At 42.3% G+C, this 18,771-nt stretch overlaps 1 protein-coding gene across 5 annotated transcripts in view; it reads right to left on the bottom strand.

Annotated features, from left to right (window-relative positions):
• Positions 1–18,771, bottom strand: part of Garnl3 (GTPase activating Rap/RanGAP domain like 3) — a 163,124-nt gene that overhangs the window by 139,759 nt on the left and 4,594 nt on the right. For 2 of the 5 annotated variants that reach the window (XM_074053160.1, XM_074053158.1), the window contains exon 2: positions 248–418. The exons of 1 other annotated variant lie outside the window; for it this stretch is intronic. In XM_074053160.1, coding sequence (XP_073909261.1) covers positions 248–418 — 171 coding nt within the window. Of the gene's footprint in view, positions 1–247; positions 419–1,373; positions 1,525–1,551; positions 1,570–18,771 lie in introns of those variants that run through there. 2 more of the 5 variants (XM_074053161.1, XM_074053159.1) reach the window with 2 other exon arrangements.

Below are 18,771 nucleotides of genomic sequence, written 5' to 3' on the forward strand. Positions count from 1 at the left end.
TACCAGTGTGGTGGTTTCACTAGTGGCTGTCTGCCCCAAGATGTAAACCCTTGAGGCTAAAAACTGAATCTGCTTTGCTCATGCCCAATACAGGGCCTGGTCAGAGTAGGTGCCCAATGAATATTGTCAAATACATGTATAAGACATTGTCAAGAACAGAAATGCCATCTCCCAATCAAATGTCCACCCCTTCCCATTTCAGGTACAGTGAACCCAAACTGGGATGCTGCTTCTTTTACTTACTTACAGGTTGACCTGGGACTCTAGTTCAGGGTCTTTCGTTGGCCACGTCTGAAGGGGCTGGATGCCAAAGGAGAGAGATGACTTTGGTTTCCAGAGAAGGGTTTGTGCCATCTGACTCCCACAGGACCCCTTGGTTAGTGGATCCATCAGAGGGCCTGGAGGCTGGGGCACTGTGCTGAAGCAGAAGGAGTGGAAAAGGCACTGAGAACCAAAGAAGAATGAGGGCCTACCATGTCCTGACCTGGCTCCCTCCCCAAGGGTGGCCTGTTCGTAAGCCTGGAGGAGACAGACACCAAGGCACCCCCAAAACCCTGGTGCATCAAGGCTGCACCATAGCCATTCTGCAGTGTGGCTCAGGGACCTCAGTGTGGAGGCACTGCCCTGGATCAGTACAAATCCCATAATAATGAGTTGTAACACCCACAGAGCCAAGCCAGGTGGATCTTGCTAGAGTTTGAATGTGTTGCCCCAGGGCTCATGCATTGAAATTCAATCCCCACTGTGAGGTATACAGAAGGTAGCTGTGGGGTTTAAAGGTGGGGCCTTTAATTAGGATTAAATAGATCATTAGGGTTGAGTCCCCATGATTGAATCCTGGTAGCTTTACTAGAAGAGAGTAAGACCAGAGATGGCACAGGCACTCACAAACACACTTCCTATTTTTTGCCAGGTGATGACTGGCACCACCTCAGGGCTCCACCAGTAAGAAGGGCATCACCAAATATGACCTCACATCCTTTGACCAGAACTGTGAGTCAAAATAAACCTTTTCATTTTATAAGGCTATCCAGCCTCAGGTATTTTGTTATAGTAATGAAAAATGGGCTAATACAGGTCTAAGGATCTAGTTAAGCATTTAAACAATCACAAACTTATTCAAAAAGGCAATCAATATTGATTTGATGAGGGGAGCTGCCTAGAATGCTTTGGAGGGAATAACAGTGGTAGAACCTAATAGCCATCACTGTGAGTGTCCAGTAGTACTTGGTTTGCTTTATCTAATTTCCAGCTGAAATATCCAAGAATAGTCATAAAAAGGACTTAGATTGATAACAACTCTGGGGACAAAAAGGAGCAAACCTCAAATTTCAAGAATAATGGTATCTAGTAAGTAAATAGTAAGTGCTTACTGAATCAATAAGTGGATTGTCCTTGGGAACAAATGGAGAAAAGCCTTCCTGACGTGCCTGCTTGTTCTCAGATCACACATTCAGGAAGATGGGAGAGGCAGTTTGTGAGGGAAGGTAGGCCTCCCTACTCCTTCGACTGGGAAGAGTTTCTGGGCCAATTAGCAGCGTTCTCACTCACCTCTGTCTCCAGTGACAGACAAACAAGCCAACAAAATCCAATTACCTGGCAATGGAAAATAAAAATAAAAAATGGACCTGGGCACCAGTGACTCACGCCTGTAATCCTAGCTACCCAGGAGGCAGAAATAAGGATTATGGTTTGAAGCTAACCAGGGAAAATAGTTCTGGGATACCCTATATTGAAAAACCCTTCACAAAAATAGGGTTGGCGGAGTGGCTCAAGGTGAAGGCCCTAAGTTCAAACCCCAGCACACACACACACACACACAAAAGTGGTAACAGGTCCTCAAATTCATGTTCTCATAACATGGTCACTCATCTTAGGTTCAAAATAAACTATTTTCTATGTCCCTAAATAAAAAAAAAAACAGCCTTAGATTACACTTGGTCAAGAGGTACTCTCCATAATGTCTTTTTAAAAAAGACTGTGACCAGGCCACAGACAGACGGTCTAGTGGTTCCGGGTGGTCCATCTGCAGAGGGCTCTGCACAGGAGCCCGCTCCACTCAGGACTAGATGCTGAGGGAAGTGACTCCACCCCACTGGGTGTTTGGCAGCAGACAAGCACTGCCATGCCAACCTGCTCTGAGTGCCAAGCTGGCCCAAGGTCCAAGGCCACAGGCATGTTAAAAACCGGAAGTAGCTCTAGTGACAGAAGCCTGATGCAATACTGTCCCAGTGACTTCTCTCCTGCTAGGTCCTCTGGTGTTCCTGCTTTGTAAGGGATGAGCCCACCCTCCCCACTGCCTCTCCTAAGCTCCAGAAGCCCCTGGCTGTGCACCTGCCCAAACTTCACCTAATCCCCCCTAGGCTGACTTCAGGCTGCTTATACCTTTGCAGTGCCTAGACAGACATCAAAGGTCCAAGCCTTTCACCTGCAGCAAAAGGCAAGAGGCCATTCTAGTACGTGATCCACTGTTCCTTAGTCCAAGTCCCTAAGCTTAGTGTCACGCGAGTTCATGGCTGCCTTAGCCCTGACACGACAAATAAATAATAAAGCAGGGCTCCAGGAAGGAAGATGCATTTCCTTCTGAATCCTTGAGATTTCTTCTAATTACAAGATAATATGTGCATGCAAGAGAATTACTGAGAAAGCACTCTCCAAACTCCAGTAAGGGAGCAGAGGAAGCAGGTCAGGGGACAGGAAGGGCCAAGTAAGGCTTTGGGTTCAGGCAAAGTCCCACAAAGGGAAATCTTTAACCTGACTGAAGCTGTGCTGTCCTCTTGGTGACCGCTGGCCACACTTTGTGACGTAGCGACTGAAATGTGGGCAGTACAAAGCAAGTGTAAGTGTCACATCTACACTGGTTTAGGAAGACTTAGTACAAATAAAAAACAATGGAAAATGTTTCATTAATAACCTTTTTTTGGTGGTATGGGGGTTCTGAAATCAGGGTCTTGTACTTGTTGGGCAGGCATTCTACCACTTGAGCCACACACCCCACCCTTTTTTGTTTTAGTTATTTTTTTGAGATAGTCTTGCATTTATGGCAGGGCTGGCCTGGACCAAATCCTGTTTATGCCTCCTGTGTAGCTGGGATGACAAGCATATGCTACCATGCCTGGATTATTGGTTGAGATGGAGTCTTGCAAACTTTTTACCCTGGCTGGCCTCGAACCTCAATCCTCCAAATCTTTGCCTCCTGAGAAGCTAGGATTACAGGTATGAGCCATTGTGCCCACTCAGTGATAATTTTTTACACTGATTATATTAATTTTAATGTGGCTACTAGATACGTTAAAATTTCAGATGCGCTTGCGTTATATTTTGGACAGTGCTTCTTGAGCAAAATGACACCTCAGAATCGTTCCCACCCGAGACAGGGAGCTGGGCTCAAACTCCTGCAGCCTCAGTCCTTGGCAGGGGAGAGATGTCAACCCCAGGTGCTTGGAGTGCTCTGCACATGTGGGCAAGGCAGCTGCAGAGCACAAGGGTAGTGAACCTAGGAGGAGGAGTCTGAGTGGGTGTTGAAGGTGCACTGAAAGGGTTGGGGGGGTACACGTGGAGAGGAGCAGAGAAATGGCAGAGGGGTCTGAAGGGATCTGACGGACTGATGGCGCCTGTGACGTCCCATTCCTCCAGCTGACAGTTTGGTTTCCTGTCTCCACATATCTGTAGATGGGACACAGATGCTTACCCTATCCAGTGCTCCATGACTTGCTTCTCTACATAGGTCTTCGACACCCTTCCTCATCAGTAAGTACTGGTGCATCTCTGATGTGGAATATTAAAGAATGAACTAACTTCCTGCATTGTTTACATTCCCTCAGTTTTTGCATCTTAAAATAATGCGATCGCTTCAGCAAGGTATTTTCTAGCCTTTTAATTTTTAAGATTTTTATTTAAAAATCGACCTGCCAGCTCTTTTGACCCTTCTCACCATTCATCTTGACTTTATCCTTGGAGATCTTTTCCATGCTTCTATTTAATTCCTTATTTTCACTTTCTGCTGGGATTCTGTCTCCCCACTGTTAATTTTAATCTGTTCATTCACTTCTTTTATCTTTTCTGGTCTTAACTTTCTAATTTAAAATGTGTATGTTCCCTTTAACCTTCCTTCCAATGTATTGCCTTACTATTTAAAATATTTAGGGCTGGTGGAGTTGCTCAAGCGGTAGAGCGCCTGCCCAGTAAGAGCAAGACCCTGAGTTCAAACCCCAGTACTACCTATGTAGTACTATATAATGGTTGAAGAACTTCTTGGAAAGATGGCATAAAACCTTGGAACTTGTAGAAATAGTGAAAATAGCCCAAGAGAAGAAAAGATTTGAAATAAGAGAATGGCCATATGTATGCTGTAACTTCGGAGACCTGCTGTATACAATTATGTGCCGACATATGGAAAGAGACATGGAGATTCCGCACGTCTTCTATAACATAAAGGGAATAAGCCTGACCATGACCATGCTTGTCTTGGAGGGATGAGGACTGGTGGGCAGTGTGGATGGACTGAGCAAGAGGGTTATTCTTTTCACTGCCCATCTTTCTAATAAGAAGAGGTGGCCCAGTCTGAAGAAATGCTGAGGATAGACATAACTTGTTCTTGAACCACGTGGACCTATTAAAAGGTATTAGGCAACAGTACACTTAACCTACCAAAAGAAGGGACATAAGTCACAGGAAATCATACTGACCAGACTCTCTCTGGAGGGGTCTGGCTATCATGAAATAGGAGGTGGGGAGGCTGGATATCAAGGGGAGCCTGGCCAGAGGGTCAGATCGGCACAACAGGGGCCTCAGTGGACCAGAGAAGAAAAGTGGGGCAGTAAAGATGGAGGGCCCATTCCTACTGCCTCTGGAGTCTTCCCATTCCTTAAGGCCAGCCCTCCAGAGCAAGAACTGGGAGAGAGGACCCAATTGGCTGGGGAGATCCCTGTTACAAGTGATTAGGTAAATGTAGGCCCAGATAGAGCTGCTCTGTTCATGGATGAACACAAATGACCAACCAGCACAGGACCCATGAGGTACGTCTGCAAGGGGTAGATGACAGGAACAGACCAGGAGACTAAGAGGGGTCAGATGAAAAATCAAAGAGAATGGTCTGTTTCCCCAAGAAAATGAGAGACTGAGGTCTGTCTCCATCAAAAGGTCAAATAACGTAACAGGCACACTTCACAAGGCTCTGGGGCAAAGATCCAGAACAGGACAAAAGTGTGGCTCACAGCAAGGAGGTACTTTCTGGAGGGAGTGGCTATGAAGGTGAGATGATGGGGTAACTGACTGAATTGCCAGTGGAAGGTGTTTCTGTGCATGGGTGGTTCCCATTAGACTTAGGATGGCCCTAAGGGGCACACAGTTGACCATAGTCTCTTCCAAAACCCCCAAATCGTACATGTGCCTCGATTGTACTGTGGGATTAAAAGTGATGAATGTGAAGAGAAATGTGGCCTGCTTCGGTCAGCTCAAGTCCACTGACAACTCATCTGGGAGCTCCAGATGGTGCCCAGCAGCTGGGGCAGACATGGCCAGGTCTGATGAGGCCCCATGATGTCGGGGCAAGGGGTGGGGAGGCCACAAAACATGACAAGCGGTTTTCTCCAATGGTGGTAGGCAGCCCCGACCCCCACTCCTCCAGCAAGGCAAGAGGTCTCCATTCTGCTCCTCCAGCTTGGCAAATGCCTCACCACACTGGTCACTGTCCTTCAACCACATTCCATCTCCCCCCACTAGAATGTCAGCTCCACAAGGACAAGAGCCTGATCAGTGTCTTCCCCAGTGCCCAGCACTAGAGGTGATCTTGGAATATGTGTTGAATTCACAGATGATGAAAATACCACAAACATTGGGAAACTACCTGTGTGGAACAGGGAGAACATGTCAGGATGTTAGGGCCCTTTCTTGAAGGAGGTCACTAGTGGCTTTGGTCAAACTGCTTATTATGGTTTGAGTCTTTCACAGGCTCTGTGTTGATTATTTGGTCCCCAGGTGGTGGCTATTTTGGGAGGTTGTTAAAACTTTAAGAGGTGGGGCCTAGTGAAGGAAGTAGGTCACTGGGCCATGTCTTTGAAGGTTATCTTGGTCCTAATCCCTGTCTCACTCTCTGCTTCCTGTCCACCATGAGGTGAGAACTTCCTCTACCACACACTCCTGCCACCATAATGTTCTACCCAACCTCATGGGACCAAGAGATCATGGACTGAACCCTCTGAAACTGGGAGCTAAAATAAATAGCTCCTCCCTTTAAGTTGTTTATTTGGTCACAGCAATGATTAAAACTGACTAACACATTGCTCCATGGCCTCGCCAATCTGAGATAGCTGCTTTGTGAGGCCTGTGCTGGATGATTGGAGAAAAGACGATCCTTTAAAAAAGACCAACCCAGGGTTGATATGCAGAAGGGACCTGAGAAAATACTTAATGGCTGGCAGTGCTTTTAGACACTTTTCTCTTCAGTCATAAAATGCAAGACTATGGAATTGCTGACAGTGATGGATGCAAGGTCCACTACACCTGACCATCTGAGGCTGGGGTGCCCACTTGTACCTGTTTGTTCAATAAGATGACTCTCAAGACTGGTTGTCTTGGGTGCCAGCTGTGCAGCAGCATCCCAAGGCACAAGAGCCTTTGACTAGGGTGTCCCAGCTTTCTATCCACGTTTAAATTGTTTTTGCTCTGACTGAAGAAACCACTGTCTGGACACACACTGTGGAATGACTTGCTCCATGCCCACTTCCTTCCACTGCAAAGGTTGGAAAGCCCACACAGACAAATCCTCAACTCCTTTGCAGTAAGAGTTCAAGACAAGATTTGGAGCCCACAGAACTCCTAAGCATCTCTGGTTTAGAACTGAGCCAGGCAGAGCAAGACAGAAGATACACAGTGGAATCTTGCTTTTGCAGAAAATGACAGTGTTGCACTTCTGGAGTCAACAGCTCCTTCTTTATTTTGGTGATACTGAGGTTTGAACTCAGGGCCTTGGACTTACCAGACAAATACTTTACATTTGAGCTATGCCTCCGTCCTTTTTGCCTTGTTTCAGATAGGGTCTCATGTTTTTGCGTAAGGCTAGCTTCAGACCACAATCCTCCTACCTCCACCTCCTGTGTAGCTGGGGTTACAGATGCAAGCCACCATGCCTGACCCAAGTGTGTATGTGTATATATATTTTTTCTTTTTTTTTTTTTTTTTGCTTTAGGTATTTTTCTTTTTTTTTTTTTTTCATTTTTCTTTTATTATTCATATGTGCATACAAGGCTTGGTTTATTTCTCCCCCCTGCCCCCACCCCCTCCCTTACCACCCACTCCACCCCCTCCCGCTCCCCCCCTCAATACCCAGCAGAAACTATTTTGCCCTTATCTCTAATTTTGTTGTAGAGAGAGTATAAGCAATAATAGGAAGGAACAAGGGGTTTTGCTGGTTGAGATAAGGATAGCTATACAGGGCATTGACTCACATTGATTTCCTGTGCGTGGGTGTTACCTTCTAGGTTAATTCTTTTTAATCTAACCTTTTCTCTAGTTCCTGGTCCCCTTTTCCTATTGGCCTCAGTTGCTTTAAGGTATCTGCTTTAGTTTCTCTGCATTAAGGGCAACAAATGCTAGCTAGTTTTTTAGGTGTCTTACCTATCCTCACCCCTCCCTTGTGTGCTCTCGCTTTTATCATGTGCTCATAGTCCAATCCCCTTGTTGTGTTTGCCCTTGATCTAATGTCCACATATGAGGGAGAACATACGATTTTTGGTCTTTTGAGCCAGGCTAACCTCACTCAGAATGATGTTCTCCAATTCCATCCATTTACCAGCGAATGATAACATTTCGTTCTTCTTCATGGCTGCATAAAATTCCATTGTGTATAGATACCACATTTTCTTAATCCATTCGTCAGTGCTGGGGCATCTTGGCTGTTTCCATAACTTGGCTATTGTGAATAGTGCCGCAATAAACATGGATGTGCAGGTGCCTCTGGAGTAACAGTCTTTTGGGTATATCCCCAAGAGTGGTATTGCTGGATCAAATGGTAGATCGATGTCCAGCTTTTTAAGTACCCTCCAAATTTTTTTCCAGAGTGGTTGTACTAGTCTACATTCCCACCAACAGTGTAAGAGGGTTCCTTTTTCCCCCGCATCCTCGCCAACACCTGTTGTTGGTGGTGTTGCTGATGATGGCTATTCTTAACAGGGGTGAGGTGGAATCTTAGTGTGGTTTTAATTTGCATTTCCTTTATTGCTAGAGATGGTGAGCATTTTTTCATGTGTTTTCTGGCCATTTGAATTTCTTCTTTTGAGAAAGTTCTGTTTAGTTCACCTGCCCATTTCTTTATTGGTTCATTAGTTTTGGGAGAATTTAGTTTTTTAAGTTCCCTGTATATTCTGGTTATCAGTCCTTTGTCTGACGTATAGTTGGCAAATATTTTCTCCCACTCTGTGGGTGTTCTCTTCAGTTTAGAGACCATTTCTTTTGATGAACAGAAGCTTTTTAGTTTTATGAGGTCCCATTTATCTATGCTATCTCTTAGTTGCTGTGCTGCTGGGGTTTCGTTGAGAAAGTTCTTACCTATACCTACTAACTCCAGAGTATTTCCTACTCTTTCTTGTATCAACTTTAAAGTTTGTGGTCTGATATTAAGATCCTTGATCCATTTTGAGTTAATCTTGGTATAGGGTGATATACATGGATCTAGTTTCAGTTTTTTGCAGACTGCTAACCAGTTCTCCCAGCAGTTTTTGTTGAAGAGGCTATCTTTTCTCCATCGTATATTTTTAGCAGTATTGGCAGTATTGGGGTTTAAATTCAGGGACTTGCACTTCCTAGGGAAGTAATATACCACTTGAGCCATACCCCTAGTTTGTCAGCAGCTTCTTGATTCTCAGCCTTCTGAAAAAGCGGTGGCAACCTTGTGAGCCAAGGCAGAGGGAGAAGTATGGTTCTACAGTTAGTGAAGGTGGCAGCAGCTTTCAATTCCTTGATTGATCAGTTTGTTTGCCCCCCACCCCAACAACGTAGTAAGGGATAGACCCTAGCTTCTTGCACATGCTGGGCAAGTGCTCTAAAACTGAGCTATGTGAGCAGTCCCGATTAACTTCTTGCCATGTGACGACAGCTTTCCTTCCTGACACAGCAAACAGTCAGGTGAGTTAGCTCTCCAGTCCTTCTACTGATTTGGTAAGCATGCACTTAAGAGGTAGGGCCTGGTGAAGGAAGTAGGTCACTGGGACATGCCTTTGAAAGTTACACTTGGCCCTAGTCCTTGTCTCATTCTGCTTCATAATGGACACTTCTGTCTACTATGAGGTGAGACTGTCATAGTATCAGTATTACATCCCTTTCTGCTCATACTGGGGAGAGTGGGTTCTGTTGTCTGCAGTAGATTACTGCTGAGATGCCCTTGATAATGTCTGTCAGGCATTAACAGATGATGTGACCCTGTGAAGGCTGAGAGCCAGAACAAATGCCTTCCAGTAGAACAATGGTATAACATCCAGTGGGCAACAAGAAGGGACTGTGAAAAATGCAGGATGGGGGGGTAAAAGACTAAGGGAGTATAATGGAAGGGGTTGAATGGACCAAAGTAAAGTATACTCATAGCAGGGATACATTGAGAAACACCTTTGAACATCGACTTAAATATTAACAATGAAAGACAGGACTGCAAAACAGGGACAGTGTGTATTCGGGGGAGTCCTTGTGGGGGGGGGTGAGTGAAGGAGATTAAGGTGAGGGAATATGGTTGATGGACTTCATATACTTACATGAACTAGAACAAAAAAACCTCTTGCAATTGCTTTAAGTGGGGCCAGGAAGGAGTTGAGGAGGAGAGAATGTGGGAGTAATCTAACCAATGTACAATACAAGCCTACTTGAAATTGTTAAAACAAATCTGTACAACAAATATATCCTAATAAAAAAATAAAATAAAGAAGGGATTGTGTATTTTTATTGGTATACATAGGAATGTTGTCTTCTGAATATAAAGGAGACCTTGCTAAAAGCACTTTGCTCAAACAGCAAAGAGGTGCTGGGTAACCAAAGGAACAGCACGCAGCTGAGGACACGTAGAGATCACTGTGAAACTAGCGCTTGATTTGCTACTGCTAACTTGCACATGCTGTTTTGAGTCTTTTCAAGTATGCTGCTGCAAATGGTTAGATCCCAATGTGCCAAAAACATAAAATGGCTGAGAAATACCAGTCTAACTTAGAGGTGCCCTAATAAGTTTCACTATATCTTAAAGCCATCCTAGCGCTGGCAGCGCTGACTGCCGGAATGTCCTTCACGCACTGAGTTCAGTCTGCTTTATTGCCCACTGTGATTTGAGGTCTACCCCACACACTGAGTGGGCCCAATTCTTTTTTCATATTTTACCTTTTCCATTGTGAGAAGGCTATATTATACCCTCTGTGAATTTTGTCTTTTTCAAAGAAAACACCCTTTTCCCATATTGGATCATTTTCATCAGATGTAAATATCTTTCTAAAACAACACCTCAAACCCCAAAACCAAAATAAAACAATGTTTAACTCATCTTCCTTCCACTCCTGCAAGGAGCTGATTATATTTTTTGTTTCTAGTTCATCTCCTGTCATTTTCTCTTAAAGTTAGTCCAGTGAGATAGCCATCCTCACTATGCCAAAGAAGTCTCTTCAACAGCCACCTGTATCTCACGGGAGGCTGAACCCAGAAGTCAATTTTTAATTCTTCATTTTGTTTAGCTGATCAACAACCTTTGACACACAAAAAAATTCCCTTTTTCAGCTTTTTAAAACTATCTATAATAATAATCTTAATTTTTTTCTTGGCAGTACTGGGGTTTGAAGTCAGTGCCTTGCATTTGCTAGGCAAGCACTCCACCAGTCAAGCCACGCCACTAGCCCTTATTTATACTGTCCTTATTTTCCTAAAGTAGAAAAATTTTCAGTCACATCATGTATCCTTGACACAATAGTTTCTAAAAGTCTTTGATATCCCTTTGTTCTGCATTCTTTTTAACCTTTCCTTATTTCACTGTGATTCATAGTCAAATTAAAGGTCAAAATAAAACAAAAACCTTGACACAGTCTTTCAAACATTTCCTCCCTCAGGATCCATATCTGCACAATCCAATAAGACAGCCACAGACCACATGTGGCTAGTCTGAATTGAGATGTGCTGTTGGTGAAAAATGCACACTAGATTTTGAAGATGTTACCGACAAAAGTAAACCATCTTGATAATTTTTAATATTGATTACATGTTGAAATGATATTCTGGATGTATGGTGTTAAATAAAATATCAAATTAATTTCACTTTTTCTGTTTGTTTTTTAAAAATATGACCACTAGCTGGGCACGTGGCTCATGCCTGTAATCGTAGCTATCAAGAAGCAGAGCTCAGGAGAACTGCAGTTTGAGGTGAGCCCAGGCAAAATGTTTGTGAGATTCCATTTCAACCAATAAAAGCTTGGTGAGGTGATGTGAACTGTCATCCCGCTACTTAGGGAAGCACAAATAGGAGGATCGTAGTCAGGCCAGCAAGACATAATGCAAAACCTACCTCAAAATAACCAAATGGCTAAAGTGGTTGAGCGCTTGCCTAGCAAGTATATATATACTTTCACACACTGGCTATTACCAGAATAAGCAGCTTGTATCTTTTTACTTAACATATATGCATAGCTTGGATATCTTTCCAAATCAGAAACATTAATGTTTCTAAGATTAGTATTGCACTGACGCACTCTGATGCACTTTTCCATTTTTTTCCTTTTTCTGTTATTTTTTATTTTTTTATTTTTTTATTTTTATAGGTGCTATGGTTTGAATGTTTGCATCCTCCAAAATTCGTATGTTCAAGCTTAATCCCCATCTGACAGTATTAAGAGGTGAGGGCTTCACGGAACCTTCTCCAAAATAGATCATATCCTAGGGCACAAAGCAAACCTCAGCAAATATAAGAAAATAGAAATTATACCATGCATTCTATCTGATCACAATGCAATAAAACTAGAACTCAACAACAAAAATAAAGACAGAAAACATGCAAACAGCTGGAAACTGAATAACTCGTTGCTTAATGAACAATGGGTCATTGATGAAATACAAGAGAAAATTAAAAGTTTCCTGGAAGTCAATGAAAATGAAAACACATCCTATCGGAACCTATGGGACACAGCAAAGGCAGTCCTGAGAGGAAAGTTTATAGCCATGAGTGCATATATTAAAAAGACTGAAAGATCCCAAATCAATGACCTAATGATATATCTCAAACTCAAGAAAAACAAGAAAAAGCAAATCCTAAAAAAAAAATAGAAGGAGAGAAATAATAAAAATAAGAGCCGAAATCAATGAAAATGAAACCAAAAAAAAAAAAAACCATACAAAGAATTAATGAAACAAAAAGTTGGTTCTTTGAAAAAATAAACAAGATTGACAGACCCCTGGCAAACCTAACTAAAATGAGGAGAGAAAAAACCCAAATTAGTAGAATCAGGAATGCAAAAGGGGAGATAACAACAAACACCATGGAAGTCCAGGAAATCATCAGAGACTACTTCGAGAACCTATATTCAAATAAATTCGAAAATCTTAAAGAAATGGACAGATTTCTAGATACATATGATCATCCAAAACTGAACCAAGAGGAAATTAATCACCTGAATAGATCTATAACACAAAATGAAATTGAAGCAGCAATCAAGAGTCTCCCCAAAAAGAAAAGTCTAGGACCTGATGGAATCTCTGCTGAATTCTATCAGACCTTTAAAGAAGAACTGATACCAACCCTCCTTAAACTGTTCCACGAAATAGAAAGGGAAGGAAAACTGCCTAACACATTTTATGAAGCCAGTATTACACTTATCCCAAAACCAGGCAAAGACACCTTCAAAAAGGAGAACTACAGGCCAATCTCCTTAATGAACATTGATGCAAAAATCCTCAATAAAATAATGGCAAACCGAATTCAACAACACATCAAAAAGATCATTCACCACGACCAAGTAGGCTTCATCCCAGGAATGCAGGGGTGGTTCAACATATGAAAATCAATAAATGTAATAAACCACATTAACAGAAGCAAAGACAAAAACCACTTGATTGTCTCAATAGATGCAGAAAAAGCCTTTGATAAGATCCAACACCATTTCATGATAAAAGCTCTAAGAAAACTAGGAATAGAAGGAAAGTACTTCAACATATAAAAGCTATATATAACAAACCTACAGCCAGCATTATACTTAATGGAGAAAAACTGAAACCATTCCCTCTAAAATCAGGAACCATACAAGGATGCCCGCTACCTCCACTCCTATTCAACATAGTACTGGAATTCCTAGCCAGAGCAATTAGGCAAGAAGAAGGAATAAAAGGAATACAAATAGGTAAAGAAACTGTCAAAATATCCCTATTTGCAGACGACATGATCCTATACCTTAAAGACCCAAAAAACTCTACTCAAAAGCTCCCAGACACCATCAATAGCTATAGCAAGGTAGCAGGATATAAAATCAACATAGAAAAATCATTAGCATTTCTATACACTAGTAATGAACAAACTGAAAAAGAATATATGAAAACAATTCCATTTACAATAGCCTCAAAAAAAAAATCAAATACCTAGGTGTAAACCTAACAAAAGATGTGAATGACCTCTACAAGGAAAACTATACACTTCTGAAGAAAGAGATTGAGGAAGACTATAGAAAGTGGAGAGATCTCCCGTGCTCATGGATTGGTAGAATCAGCATAGTAAAAATGTCTATACTCCCAAAAGCAATCTACATGTTTAATGCAATTCCCATCAAAATTCCAACAACATTCATTAAAGAGATTGAAAAATCTACCATTAAATTTATATGGAAACACAAGAGGCCACGAATAGCCAAGGCAATACTCAGTCAAAAGAACAACGCTGGAGGTATCACACTCGACTTCAAACTATATTACAAAGCAATAACAATAAAAACAGCATGGTACTGGCACAAAAACAGACATGAAGACCAGTAGAACAGAATAGAGGACCCAGATATGAAGCCACACAACTATAACAAACTTGTCTTTGACAAAGGTGCTAAAAATATACGATGGAGAAAAGATAGCCTCTTCAACAAAAACTGCTGGGAGAACTGGTTAGCAGTCTGCAAAAAACTGAAACTAGATCCATGTATATCACCCTATACCAAGATTAACTCAAAATGGATCAAGGATCTTAATATCAGACCACAAACTTTAAAGTTGATACAAGAAAGAGTAGGAAATACTCTGGAGTTAGTAGGTATAGGTAAGAACTTTCTCAACGAAACCCCAGCAGCACAGCAACTAAGAGATAGAATAGATAAATGGGACTTCATAAAACTAAAAAGCTTCTGTTCATCAAAAGAAATGGTCTCTAAACTGAAGAGAACACCCACAGAGTGGGAGAAAATATTTGCCTGCTACGCATCAGACAAAGGACTGATAACCAGAATATATAGGGAACTTAAAAACTAAATTCTCCCAAAATTAATGAACCAATAAAGAAATGGGCAAGTGAACTAAACAGAACTTTCTCAAAAGAAGAAATTCAAATGGCCAAAAAACACATGAAAAAATGCTCACCATCTTTATCAATAAAGGAAATGCAAATTAAAACCACACTAAGATTCCACCTCACCCCTGTTAAGAATAGCCATCATCAGCAACACTACCAACAACAGGTGTTGGTGAGGATGCGGGGAAAAAGGAACCCTCTTACACTGTTGGTGGGAATGTAAACTAGTACAACCACTCTGGAAAAAAATTTGGAGGCTACTTAAAACGCTAAACACTGATCTACCATTTGATCCAGCAATACCACTCTTGGGGATATACCCAAAAGACTGTGACACAGGTTACTCCAGAGGCACCTGCACACCCATGTTTATTGCAGCACTATTCACAATAGCCAAGTTATGGAAACAGCCAAGATGCCCCACTACTGATGAATGGTCAAGAAAATGTGGTATCTATACACAATGGAATTTTATGCAACCATGAAGAAGAATGAAATGTTATCATTCGCTGGTAAATGGATGGAAATGGAGAACATCATTCTGAGTGAGATTAGCCTGGCCCAAAAGACCAAAAATCGTATGTTCTCCCTCATATGCGGACATTAGATCAAGGGCAGACAGAACAAGGGGATTGGACTTTGATCACATGATAAATCGAGAGCACACAAGGGAGGGGTGAGGATAGGCAAGACACCCAAAAAACTAGCTAGCATTTGTTGCCCTCAACGCAGAGAAACTAAAGCAGATACTTTAAAGCAACTGAGGCCAATAGGAGAAGGAGACCAGGAAGTACAGAAAAGGTTAGTTTGAGAAGAATTAACTTAGAAGATCGCACACATGCACAGGAAATCAGTGCAAGTCAACTCCCTGTATAGCTATCCTTATCTCAACTAGCAAAAACCCTTGGTCCTTTCTATTATTGCTTATACTCTCTCTACAACAAAATTAGAGATAAGGGCAGAATAGTTTCTACAGGGTAGTGAGGGGGTGGGGGGAGAGGGAAGGGGTAGGGGGTAAGGGATGGGGTGGGAGAAGGAGGGAGAAATGACCCAAACATTGTATGCACATATGAATAAAATAAAAATTAAAAAATCAAGAGGTGGGGGCTTTTGGGGAGTGATTAGGTCATGGGGGCTCCACCTTCACAAATGGGCTAGCACCTTTACAAAAAAGGCCCAAAGGAGCATATTAGATGCATTTACCCTTCTGCCATGTGAAGACACTTCTAGAATGTGCCACTTACAAGGAGCAGGCTCTCCTCAGATGCAAATTGATCTTGGACTTGCAGCCTCTGTGTTTGTGAGGAATAAATTTCTGGTAATTATAAATTAGTAATAAGGTATTCTATCATAGCAGCATGATGAATGGCCTAAGACTACAAGTAATCCTACGGTAAACAGCCCTCTATAAAATCTCTCAGGACAGTCACACTTCAACACAGCCTGTGTTTGCTTACTGTCCAAATTGATCCTAGCTTTCTTTTCTTTTCCCTGCCCTGCCCTTCTCTTTCATTTCTCTTCCCCCCTTCTTTCCTTCCTCCCTCTCTACTAGGGATTGAACCTAGGGCTTTTCCCATCCTAGACAAGTACTCCAGCACTTGAGCCACACTCCCAGCCCTTTTTGTTTGTGCTTTACTGTGGCTGCGCTGACCTCAAACTTACGATCCTCCTGCCTCTACAGCCACAGTTAAGACCCTAGGTTTTAAAAAAAGACAAATGTGTGGTTCTTCTTTTCCCATATCTCTGTATTCTCTGCATCGCTACATCTCTGCATGCTGCTTTAGATCCCCATCTCCCATCCCTACCCCAGGAAAACTGGCAGTGAGTCTCACTGTCTAGGCTGAATCTCTTACAATTTTCCTACAGCACTCATTGTCAGACTTCATCTCTCTTCAGATCTTCAACTCTGGAAACCAGACGACCAAACCTAATTTCTCATATTAACCTCCTAAAGCAAAACTAATTTGACTATTGTCTTCCTCCAAGAAAGGAAGCTGGTTTGCATTAATTTAAAGTCTTAGTGAATAATAAAGGTTGTTTTTCCCCTGCTCTTAGGAGAACAGACATAATATGAAAATTAATTTCCTTCCGTTGGCCCTCGGAGCCCATTATGTCAGCCCAATACAAGACAGCTTTTCATAGTCTTTCCCAGGAAGACTGCTCCAAAAGAAAACTGACAGCAGCAGATTTATTTATGATTAAATACTTAAGGGCCTGACACAAACAAAAGAAGAATGAGGTAATACAGAAGAATGGAGACTCCAAACAGTTCACATCCAAGTACTTGTTTATAAAACTACCTGACAAACAGGAAGTCTTCCAGAAAGCAACAACAGGATCCAAGAGTCGGGAAGAAGAGAAGGCAACCACGTGCATAATGGATAACTGCTCTTTTTGCAACTGATCCTGGCCTGGAAAGCGACAATCAGAACGAGCAAGCATTTGTCTTGGCGTCAAGTTTGTTCTCTCGCAAGGCGTGGGCTCTATGCATCACTAATAAGGAAGCCATCATGTACGGAGCAATATTTGGAAAAGGAGAAAATATGTTTTTTCCACTTGTAATTCAAGATCTTCTGTCATGGTAGGGCTCTGCAGTCACAGTGGCTAAACTTAGCAGCCACAATTTAACCCCTTAACTGAAGGTGTCTTTTACAACTAGCATTTATAAATACTAAGATACCAATTCTGTGACTCAGTGGCACCCAGGCAACTATATTTTGGAAAAGCTCCCAGGTGTAATGATATTTAGTTTGTTTGGCCACCCCAGTATCCAATCCCTTCTTCTGGTGAGAGCACTGTGATTTTCCTTTGGGAAATCACTACCTGTTGTTGTCTAATGAGTGGAAGTGATTCAACCCTCAGTTCTGGGTTGAGCATATGACCCAGGTCCAGCCAATTAGCATGTTTCATTAACCCTTCTGACCAATGCAATTGGTTCAAAGCAATCGACCAAGACAGCCAAAGAATATTGACCCTGCGACATGTGCTAGAATTATGGAGAAACAAGACCCATCCTTCTGCTGGGGTAGAAAGTAAAGCGTTAGCAGTTAACTTTCTTTGCCTCCATGAGAGACCTTGAGAATAAAGCCAATCCAGATAATGAAAACAACTGATGACATTATTTAAGCACCTGGACCTATCTACTCCCAAAGCTTGGCATACCCAAGCATTTTATAATCATATGAACTAATAATTCTCTCTTGCTTGTCATTCATAGCCTGTGGTGACATTTTAAAAAATGCTTAACTACTGGTAAGGCATGGTATCAGCTAACTGGAAACAATGCTGGTGCAGTACTGGTCCTGGATGCAGATAAAGGAGGCTGTTCAATGGTGACTACAACTGATAGTCACCAGGAGTAGGAATCATCTGACCACTGAAGTCCCACCCCGAAATCTAAGCCACTATCTTTTGCCTGGAATCTGAGCCATAGGTGTTGGTACTGCAGCTGGCTATGAAGGCAGAATCATGAGTAATGGGTGGCAAGGACAAGATAAGCTTGGACTTCACTCTCAGGAAAGGTTACAGAGATGCTCCCTAATGAAGGTTGGCCTTGTAATCACGGGCTTCCTGACTAGACAGAACACAAAGAAGATGGATGATCACCTACCAATGTCATTGCTGAAAAGTTTCCTGCGTTATCCCGAGGACTGGTCTTCAGAGTTATGTCATTAGGCCAGCAGGTACCAGCATTACTTATGGTCTTGGTAGAATCACAAATCCCAGCTACCCCGACCTTATGAACCAGGATCTTTGAGGGAGAGGCCCAGGAAACGGTTTTAGTACCCTCCTCCTATGTGAACTGTGTTTGAGAACCAGGGCCCTGGAGTCTAGGACAGTGGTTCTCAAACACTGATTCATAAGCCCCTATCCAGACAGGATTGAGCCAATGTGGGATTAGGTTGGGGAATTTACATTTTTAATAGTTCTTGGGGAAGGCTGATGCTTCTGGTCTAGGGACTACACTTTGAGAACCATAGTCTGAGAGCTGGCATAGGTGACATCTAAAGTTCCATTCAGTGTTGAGATTCTTTGATCTTTAGGATTTGCCTGGTACATTCAATCCTACTGATATGGAACCTTGTTAATGCCGTGACTCACACATGGCTCAGCCTCCCTGAATTTACAGCCAAAATGTCACAGCTCAGCAATTGATGAATAATTTAAAATAACTCAGGTTCATTAATCATATTTCTTGATCTATGAAGGGGAAAAAACAACAGACATATTTCTTAAAATACTGTGTGGTTGACTGTTTTCATACATGTTAATCA

The sequence above is a fragment of the Castor canadensis genome, chromosome 13 (genome assembly GCF_047511655.1).
Source record: "Castor canadensis chromosome 13, mCasCan1.hap1v2, whole genome shotgun sequence".
Lineage (NCBI taxonomy): Eukaryota > Metazoa > Chordata > Mammalia > Rodentia > Castoridae > Castor > Castor canadensis.